The 9476-nt window shown below is 40.1% G+C and overlaps 2 protein-coding genes and 2 non-coding genes across 4 annotated transcripts; 3 read left to right on the top strand and 1 right to left on the bottom strand.

The window, feature by feature from the left end:
- Window positions 1-181: 181 nt before the first annotated feature.
- On the top strand, window positions 182-253 carry VTP21DRAFT_t384. The gene has a single exon. It is a non-coding gene; the product is annotated as a tRNA-His (tRNA).
- Window positions 254-2180: 1927 nt separating this feature from the next.
- VTP21DRAFT_9074 (uncharacterized protein) lies at window positions 2181-5756 on the top strand (the record flags this gene model as incomplete). The annotated part of the gene is made up of 15 exons (XM_069399992.1): window positions 2181-2220; window positions 2300-2358; window positions 2473-2577; window positions 2650-2781; window positions 2860-3003; window positions 3073-3225; window positions 3292-3441; window positions 3513-3950; window positions 4016-4320; window positions 4380-4524; window positions 4593-4664; window positions 4719-4854; window positions 4918-5349; window positions 5413-5521; window positions 5594-5756. The coding sequence occupies 15 exons, from the start codon at window positions 2181-2183 to the stop codon at window positions 5754-5756; spliced, it is 2583 nt and encodes an 860-aa protein (XP_069245537.1).
- A 519-nt stretch (window positions 5757-6275) lies between these two features.
- Window positions 6276-8139, top strand: VTP21DRAFT_9073 (uncharacterized protein; the record flags this gene model as incomplete). The annotated part of the gene is made up of 4 exons (XM_069399991.1): window positions 6276-6297; window positions 6375-6385; window positions 6456-7120; window positions 7188-8139. The coding sequence occupies 4 exons, from the start codon at window positions 6276-6278 to the stop codon at window positions 8137-8139; spliced, it is 1650 nt and encodes a 549-aa protein (XP_069245536.1).
- A 549-nt stretch (window positions 8140-8688) lies between these two features.
- Window positions 8689-8773, bottom strand: VTP21DRAFT_t380. The gene has a single exon. It is a non-coding gene; the product is annotated as a tRNA-Tyr (tRNA).
- Window positions 8774-9476: the final 703 nt, after the last annotated feature.

Genomic DNA, 9476 nt, shown 5'->3' with positions numbered 1-9476 from the left:
CCACAAACTAAGAGTAAGTGCTGGTGGGGGAAGTGGGATTCGAACCCACGCCGTTCTCATCGGCATCCCAGGAATAGTCCACTACACTAACCCTCCCCCGGGGCGACGATTCCCCAAAACGCCGTCACAATCTTATTCCCCATGGTATTCTATTTTCCTCGTAACACTTAAGGAAAATTTAGCCGTTGTAGTATAATGGTTAGTACATCACGTTGTGGCCGTGATGATCCCGGTTCGATTCCGGGCAACGGCAGTGTTTTTTAACAAAAGCCATTTTTTAGTTAATTGCTTGCTCGATAGTATTTGCATCACTTGAATTATAAATAATAAAGCAGTAATGTTGCCATTAAACTTTTTTATACTAATTTCGCTTCAAAATATTAAATTGTAGCGGCAGCTGCTCAAAAACATAGAGTATAAATGAAGTGAATCCCTGGTAGATTTGAACGAAACTCACATCATAATCAGTAGCAACGACGCGCAAACAAGATGTCAAGATAAGAAAAGTATCGTAAAGCTGAAGAGGTTTGAGATAAAACACCTCTATATAAATAAAGCTAAATGAAAAAAACAAAAACAAAATAGAATATGTTTAACGATTATATATACTTACTCAGGCTTTGTAAACTTTCAGCATTTTTAATTATAGATAAGCTTTGCTAAAACTTTTAGCCAAGGCGTGTGTTTCATAGAGATAACCTCTATTGATACGTTGGGACATTAATAGTAATAATTTATCTTATTAATTTATCTTTCATATCCTTTACATTCACCTGATAGTGAAATTTTACGTACTTTAAGTTAACTCGCAATTTACAAGAGCAAGGAATACTGCCACTAATACGATATTGTTATAGCATCGAGAGAAGTTGAAGTATATGAGAAAGCATCTTAATCTCTTGAGAGTTGGGTCTCAACATGGATGCTATATGTTGTATTGAGAGACAGGAGCTAAGAATGTTGTTAGGAGATTATGATTCCAACTATATCAAGGAATTCAATACGTATGGTTTGGCTATAATAATAAAGTTGAGTAAAATTATAATAGCAACTCATTTTCTAATATTATGAGTGAAACGCTACTGTCATAGTATTACTTCTAACGTACAGAAAGTGAAAGATATATTTCATAGCTCTAAATTACACTCCAGAATTGGCCGGTTTATTTTTTTTAAAAAAAAACCGGTGATTCTGGTTCCCATTTATCCTTTATTATAGGTAAATATTTATGATTAATCCATAAATATATCAATCCTCGACTCTATTGGTTGAGAGCGCATGGAAGTCAATTCTCCTCCATAGATTTAGAGTCTAAATTTCGTTTCTCTCTTGCTTCAGTTAGGTAAAGGCGACCATCCTATTAAATTACTTCCACTAAATGATCGCGAATGCTAAGAGGTAGCAGAAATCCACAGCGTCGCTAAATTCTTTTGTGAAAACTTTGCTTTGTAAATCAAAAGCAAGCAGAGCCGTTTGAGGGCTACCACTGATTATTCCTATCAGGATTACATAAAAAAGCGAGTGCTATACCACTTGAACAATTGATTGATTGACACTCAAGATAAAAGAAAGAGTGTGCGTGTGGGGGGTTGCAGAAAATAGTCCGTTGGTGTTAGGGCTTATCATCAATCAGTATTGATCAGTGTTGATAGCACTACTGCTCCATTTGCTTCTAGCAGTTGTATAGTGAATGACATGATAATATGTTTAGGCAAAGTTTCAGCACGTTTGAGTGAGCTTACAAATGACGCTATGAAGAGAAGATATTCTCTTCATAGCGTCCTAAGTCCCCATCCATTGAATCGAGCCAATCAAAATGCACTACACCCAAGTAGATGGAGGGGTATTTGTCTGTTAGCTTCATTCGAAGTCAACTAGCAAAATTGTGATGAAAGCAGTTTTTTTGGCTGGAGTTTGAAAAGAAAATTTAATGCGTGCGTCCTTTCCACCTTTTGTTTGTTCTTTCTGTTTCTTTTTCTTCGCCCATCGCAACCGGAAAAGATAACTTTCCTCTATAACCATACTAACTAAGGCGCTTTCTGGGAGCGCTTTTTCACATTCTTCCATAGTTATTATCAAATAGAAATTTTCTTTTGAAACAATCTCAGAAGATTATTTTTCAATTTTCAGCACGCTTTTATATTTTATTTTCACGACGAGACACCCTAATAAAAGAAGAAATGAGCATCGCCGAGATACTTGCTAACACACTCTCTCCGGGTAAGTTTTTAATTTTTTCGTGTTCTTACTCGTTTTCGATACTGGCTTCATGATTTATCTAATGTTTACAAATCATTAGACCAGCAAATCCGCGAAGATGCTACTCAGAAACTCGAGCTTGCCTCCAAGGAAAATTTCGTAAGTATTTCTTTGGAAATGATGTAATCCTCTAATTTGAAAGAATTGCGTCCCGTTTTCACATTTCAAGATCGTTTAAACTTTTATTTATATATCTATATCCTTCATCTTTAGCCTGCATACACGGTGATGCTTGTCCAAGAGCTTGCCAACGACCAAACCCCGACACACATACGTACATCCGCTGGTATTGCTCTAAAAAACACACTGACGGCAAAGGTAGATGGCAAGAACCTTTTAATTCTGCTTCATCCGATTTGATGATCTTTTAATCGTGCGGTAATCATGTAGGAATATCATCGGCAACAAGAAATGGCCCAAAACTGGCTTTCTCTGGATGAAAACACACGGAGTCAGGTGAAACAAGCAGTGCTGATGACGTTGGGTTCAAAGGACTTGAAAGCAGGAACCACTGCCGCACAGGTATGTGAATTGTAAATACAGACTGCAGAGATGCTTTTTAACCATTAAATATATGAAAACGTTGACATGAAAACATAGGTGATTGCTGCTATCGCAGCGGTAGAGCTTAGACAAGGACAATGGCTAGACCTGATTAAAATCCTTTTGGATAACATGAATACTGAGAACTCGAACTTAAAGATGTCTACAATAACAGCTATTGGATTTGTGTGCGAGTCAATTGTAATTTATATTTTTCTTGCTCTCATTCAATGTATCTCTTTTTCACTTATTTCTTTTTAATTCCCTTAGGAGCCAGAAATTCTGGCTGCCCAAGCAAACCAAATCCTGACTGCTGTTGTGCAGGGAGCACGGAAAGAAGAACCCAACCAAGAAATTCGTTTAGCAGCTTTAAAGGCACTCCATAACTCACTTGAATTCGTTAGGGAAAACTTTGAGCGTGAGGTGCTTTCTAACTTTCATTATAGAGTGTTTTGCTTTATTTTAACCTAGGCTTGTCTTTTCGATTAGGGTGAGCGCAATTACATTATGCAGGTCGTTTGCGAAGCAACCCAGAGCAACAGCGTTGATGTTCAGGCTCAGGCTTTCGAGTGCCTTGTTAGAATCATGCAGTTATATTATGACAAAATGCGATTCTACATGGAAAAGGCTCTGTTTGGCGTAATATATCCTTTGTTTGAAACGATTTGGTCTGACTTACATGCTAATCTCTATTGATGCTGATATATTAGCTAACAATTCTTGGCATGAAACACGAAGAGGAGAAGGTTGCGCTTCAGGCCATTGAGTTCTGGTCAACCGTTTGTGACGAGGAAATCAACATTGCCGAGGAAATCGCTGAGGCGCTTGAAGTTGGCGAACAGCCTGAACGAAGCTCGCATAACTTTGCCCGCGCTGCTCTTTCAGAAATTCTGCCTGTGCTACTTTGGCTACTTACTCGCCAGGATGAACACGCTGACGAGGAAGATTGGAATGCCGCAATGGCATCAGCAACTTGTTTGTCATTGCTTGCGCAGTGTGTGCAGGATGCTGTTGTCGGCCCGATCATCCCGTTTGTGGAGAATCATATACGCAGCAATGACTGGCGCTATCGGGATGCCGCAGTTATGGCATTTGGAACTATACTTGTCGGTCCGAATGAGGACATTCTTGCCCCATTGGTTGCTCAGGTAGTTCATCTCTTCGCTTTAATATAATTAAAGATTTAAACAAATTCCTGTGAAATCATTTATAGGCTCTCCCGGTGTTGATAGAAATGATGAAAGATCCCGTGCATCATGTTAAAGATTCTGCCGCTTGGACTTTGGGTCGTGTGTGCGAAGTACTTCCTAACACCATCAATATCGAGGTGCACCTCCACAATCTAGTATCGTCTCTTGTACTCGGTCTTAGTGAAGACACCAGGATCGTAGCTAATTGCTCGTGGGCACTGATGAGTCTTTCTGAGGAGTTTGGTACCGATCGTGACAATGATAATACTGGCCCGATGTCGCCTTATTTCGAGGGCATTGTGAATGCTCTTTTGACGACTACTGAGAAGTAAGGGTTCAAACTCCCCTGCTAAGTGTTTCCTCTTGATGGTTACATTTTCTTTTTAGACCTGACAATGAGCCACGATCCCGTACTTCTGCTTACGAAGCTGTTTCCACCCTTACACAAAATGCGGCAAAAGATTGTTATCCAACAATTTCGAAGCTTGGCGTCACAATGCTTGAACGACTTGAAGCAAGCATTGGAATGCAGGTTAGTGTTGATCTCTTTTAGTTAGCTCTAACCTATCCTTTTACTTAATTTCACCGTTTTAATTTAAGAATCAACTCGTGAGCGGCGATGACAAAAAGGCACATTCCGAGCTTCAATCCAATCAATTGAGCGTGTTAACAGTAAGATGACTTTTTAACGGTTTGAATACATTTACCAATACCTCCTTTTTTTAGAACGTTATCCGTAAACTTGGACATGAGATAATCTCGCTTGCAGACAAGATTATGACCATCGTCCTCCAGTTGCTACATGTTGCATCGAAAGATGTATATGAAGATTGCTTCCTGGTCGCAGGGGCGCTTGCCGCTGGTAAATGGCTTGTGAACTGAGTGATTATAAAGAATTGAATTAATTGATCATTTTCTTTACTAGCTATTGATGCTGAATTTGCCCGTTATCTTGAGCCATTCCTTCCATTGTTGTTGCAAGCTTTGCAGAATGCCGAGGAGTACCAGCTTTGCAGCATTGCTGTGGGTCTCGTAGGTGATGTTTGTCGCGCGCTCGGAGAACAAGCTGCGCCTCTCTGCGATAATTTTATGCAAATCTTGATGCAGGATCTACAGAATCCCGTTTTGCATAAAGACGTTAAGCCCATGATTCTTTCATGCTTTGGCGATATCGCACTTGCGATTGGAGACAAATTTGAGAAATATCTTGATGTTACCATGATGGTACTGAATCAGGCATGTGGGACGCGCATAGAGAAAACAAACTTTGATTTGATTGACTACCAAAATGCTCTATGGGATGGAATTTTAGAGGCATTTGTAGGGATCACCCAAGCCATGAAGAGTGGCGACAAGGGTAACTTGTTAGACATTTTGAAAATGAACCGCCGGTTTCTCATGTGCTCTCCATTAATTTTAGCTCAACTTCTTATCCCGCATGTTCAAACGATGTTCGGCTTCATCCACATGGTGTTTTCAGATCAGGACCGCTCCACTTCTGTAACGCGTAACCTCGTAGGCCTCGTAGGGTAATTCATCTAAATTCTTAAATTAAGTTGCCAATGGTAAAGTGAATGAAACTAATTATATTTCTTTTTTAGTGATTTGGGTGAAGCCTTCCAGAATGGCCAATGCAAACAACTGTTCCAATCTGACTGGATTGGTGCACTTTTCCGTGACGTTAGAACGAACCCTCACCTTAATGCTCAAACTAAAGATGTAGCTCGCTGGGCGCGTGAAATGGTTAAAAGAGCTAGTCAGTAGAAAAATGTGCCTAGGATTAAAATTTTTTTATATATTTTTTTATTTTTTTTTTCAAAAAATTCGATATAATATGGATTTGTGAGTGGCAGGGTGAGTGCAAATTTTCTTTAAATATTCTTGAAGTTGGGAAATTCGGAATTAAATCTTTTGTCGAGTTTTTTTTTATTTTTCCCCTTACCTCCCCTTTCCCCTTTTACTCCCCTCCCCACCCCCCCCTTTTTTTTTCTAATAAATCTCCTTTTCCCTTTCTGCTATATATAATTTTTATAAATCTTTTTATTAAAACTTTTTCTGCAAGATTTGGTATACACCTCTATAGCTTGGTTTTATATTTCTGAAAGCCAAACGAGCTTTCTATGAAGTTTCAAAGTAGTATTTTTTATTTTGATAATATTTTTCTAGGTCTTTGTCTTTAGGTTCCAAAATTAATTATGTTCGAAAAATAACAAACAATAAGCCACCAAAGGCATTTCTACTTGATAACTTCAAATCAATAATTGATCGAGAGCCGTAGCGACCATGGTAAATAAATCAAAGAAAGGTAAGTAAATTTATGCTGAAAATCTTTGATTTAACTGATCATTATTAAACTCGTTAAAATTATTTCCAATGATCTAGGTCCTACTCAGGTACACTGAACATATTTACAATAATCTAGGCTTGATTCATCTTGATAATTATTTTCTTATCTCTTTCTAGGCAGAACTCACTGTTAAAGCTTGCGCTGAAATCGTTCAAGAGCTAATTGAAGCTCATGAACGTGGAAAAGATGTTAATCTCAATGCCGTTAAAGCTCGGTGTTCACGCAACAATAAGCTTGAACGACAGCCTCGACTCGTAGAAATTATTGCAGCTATACCTGAACAACACAAGAATGCTCTGCTTCCAAAATTAAAAGCAAAACCGGTACGAACTGCCTCTGGGATTGCAGTCGTTGCAGTTATGTGCAAACCCCATCGATGCCCGCACATCGCAATGACTGGAAATATTTGTGTTTATTGCCCAGGTGGGCCAGATTCCGATTTCGAATATTCGACGCAATCATACACAGGGTACGAGCCCACGAGCATGCGTGCAATCCGTGCGCGCTATGACCCGTTTGAACAATCACGCGGACGCATTGAACAACTCCGTAGTTTGGGTCATTCCGTTGACAAGGTTGAATATATAATCATGGGAGGCACATTCATGTCTATGAACGAGGACTATCGTAATTGGTTTATCTCCAATTTGCATGACGCGCTATCCGGAAATGCTAGCAACGATGTAGATGAAGCAGTACGATTTTCTGAACAGAGCGAAACTAAATGTATTGGAATTACTATTGAAACACGGCCAGATTACTGTCTGAAACCACATCTGAGGTATGTGAGGCTTGAACAATGAACTAATTTATTCTCTATGATTTTACAAGGCATCTATTCTTTGTAGTCAAATGTTACGATATGGATGTACTCGGCTAGAGATTGGTGTGCAGAGTGTGTATGAAGACGTTGCTCGCGACACGAACCGTGGCCATACTGTTCGTGCTGTATGTGAATCTTTCCATCTAGCTAAGGATGCCGGATTTAAAGTGGTGGCCCATATGATGCCAGACTTGCCCAACGTGGGAATGGAGAGAGACATTGAACAATTCAAAGAGTATTTTGAGAACCCTGCTTTCCGTTCTGATGGATTGAAACTCTATCCAACACTAGTTATCCGCGGCACAGGTCTCTACGAACTGTGGCGCACTGGCAGATACAAGAATTACACGCCCAATGCACTCATAGATCTTGTTGCTAAAATTCTTGCACTTGTGCCTCCATGGACGCGAGTATACCGAGTTCAGCGTGACATCCCCATGCCCCTAGTTACTTCGGGAGTGGAGCACGGAAATTTGCGTGAGCTTGCCCTTCAGCGAATGAAAGACTTGGGAACTGAGTGTCGAGATGTGCGCACGCGTGAAGTTGGTATACAAGAGGTACACAATAAAGTCCGCCCCCACCAAGTTGAGCTTATCCGAAGAGATTACACCGCCAACGGTGGATGGGAGACATTCCTCTCCTACGAGGACCCCGAACAGGATATTCTGATTGGACTGCTACGACTACGCAAATGCTCCCCTCAAACTTTCCGACCTGAGCTGACCTCAGTGGGGCAGACATCAATAGTCCGAGAGCTGCATGTATACGGATCGGTGGTCCCCATGCACAGCCGCGACCCAACCAAATTCCAGCATCAAGGATATGGTACATTGCTGATGGAGGAGGCTGAGCGCATTGCCCGAGAGGAACATGGGAGCGTGAAAATAAGCGTCATTTCAGGAGTAGGGGTGCGCAAATATTACGCAAAGCTAGGATATAAGCTTGATGGACCATATATGTCAAAGATGCTTGTTTAAACTGTTTATTTTATTTCCAATCTTGTACACTTCTCTGCTCTGACGCTATGTCCCCTCCTCCCTCTGCAACTGTCTACTACACGTAATAAAATGGCTCATAACATTCCTTGGCATCTATTTTCTTTTATTTCCATTTGGATCTTTGTCGGTGAACTATTGGTGGAAGACAGACCCAGACTTGAAGGGAGAGATTGAGCACGTTTCCTTGGGATTATATAAAGAATAATAAATCGGTCGAATAAACTGGGGTGAGATTTTGATTGATAATAGTTGGAAATCTGAATTTTAGGCAATGGTTGTAACGGATATTGATTATAAAAAGATATCAGGAGCTGAAACTTCATTCGTCAAGCTCCTAGGTGCTAATGGTAACTAATTTCAATCGAAAGTATGTATTTTTTTGATAATAATTATTATATATATGCCATTGCTAAAATTGAAGTAAATGAGTATATACAAGTGAAAGAATGCGAACATTTGTAAAAATCAATTTAGATGAAGTTTATAATATAAATAAACTAAAAATTTGACAAGATCAATTAAAAAGTGTCCGGCCACCCGGATTCGAACCAGGGACCTAAAGATTGCTATGGATCACTACAGTCTTCCGCTCTACCAGCTGAGCTATAGCCGGATATCAGATATTTTTTTTCGTATGCTCAAGATAGTTTAAGGAGATATTTGAAAAGAGATTGAAAATATAAAGAAACTAATAATAGGGGGGAGGGTTGGGGGAGGGTTAGTGTAGTGGACTATCCCTGGTATGCCGATGAGAACGGCGTGGGTTCAAATCCCACTTCCCCCACCAGCACTTACTCTTAGTTTGTGACTGCTGTCCACTTGATCAGAAATTGAGTCTACATTATTGAAAAGGTCGCTCCTACGATAAGTACAAAGATTCCATCGGTTTCACGTACATGCTATTCACGACAACTACGATCCACGCAAATCGATTGAACGCCTATCTACCAAGGACCTATATCTCGTCATGTTAAGTCCATTGACATTAACTTCATGTAATATATGGAAATTAAATAAAATTTTCCATTGATTGATCAAAAAATTAGATACTCGGGAGGTGAGATTCACCCGAGACAATCATCCTCCGTGCCAAAATGGACATCGAGGAGGCTATCGGAGGTGAACTGATAAAGGCACGTAAAAGACGAGAGATAGAGTTATTCCGAAGAAGGTGGTGCAGTCACGGAGCGGTAATAGAAAGTTCGGATAGAGCAAGACTAAAACTGGAGTGACGAAGCAACCCTTCCTCTCTCCCAATCCGCTCTTTCCCTCCTCCCCTCGTCCCCTCCTCTTTACTTCATACCTTTCACCAAATA

This window comes from Calcarisporiella thermophila (genome assembly GCF_041956535.1).
Source record: "Calcarisporiella thermophila strain CBS 279.70 unplaced genomic scaffold VTP21scaffold_48, whole genome shotgun sequence".
In the NCBI taxonomy this organism is placed as follows: domain Eukaryota; kingdom Fungi; phylum Calcarisporiellomycota; class Calcarisporiellomycetes; order Calcarisporiellales; family Calcarisporiellaceae; genus Calcarisporiella; species Calcarisporiella thermophila.
The sequence above is the reverse complement of the archived record's forward strand: the minus strand, read 5'-3'. Positions and strand labels throughout refer to the sequence as shown.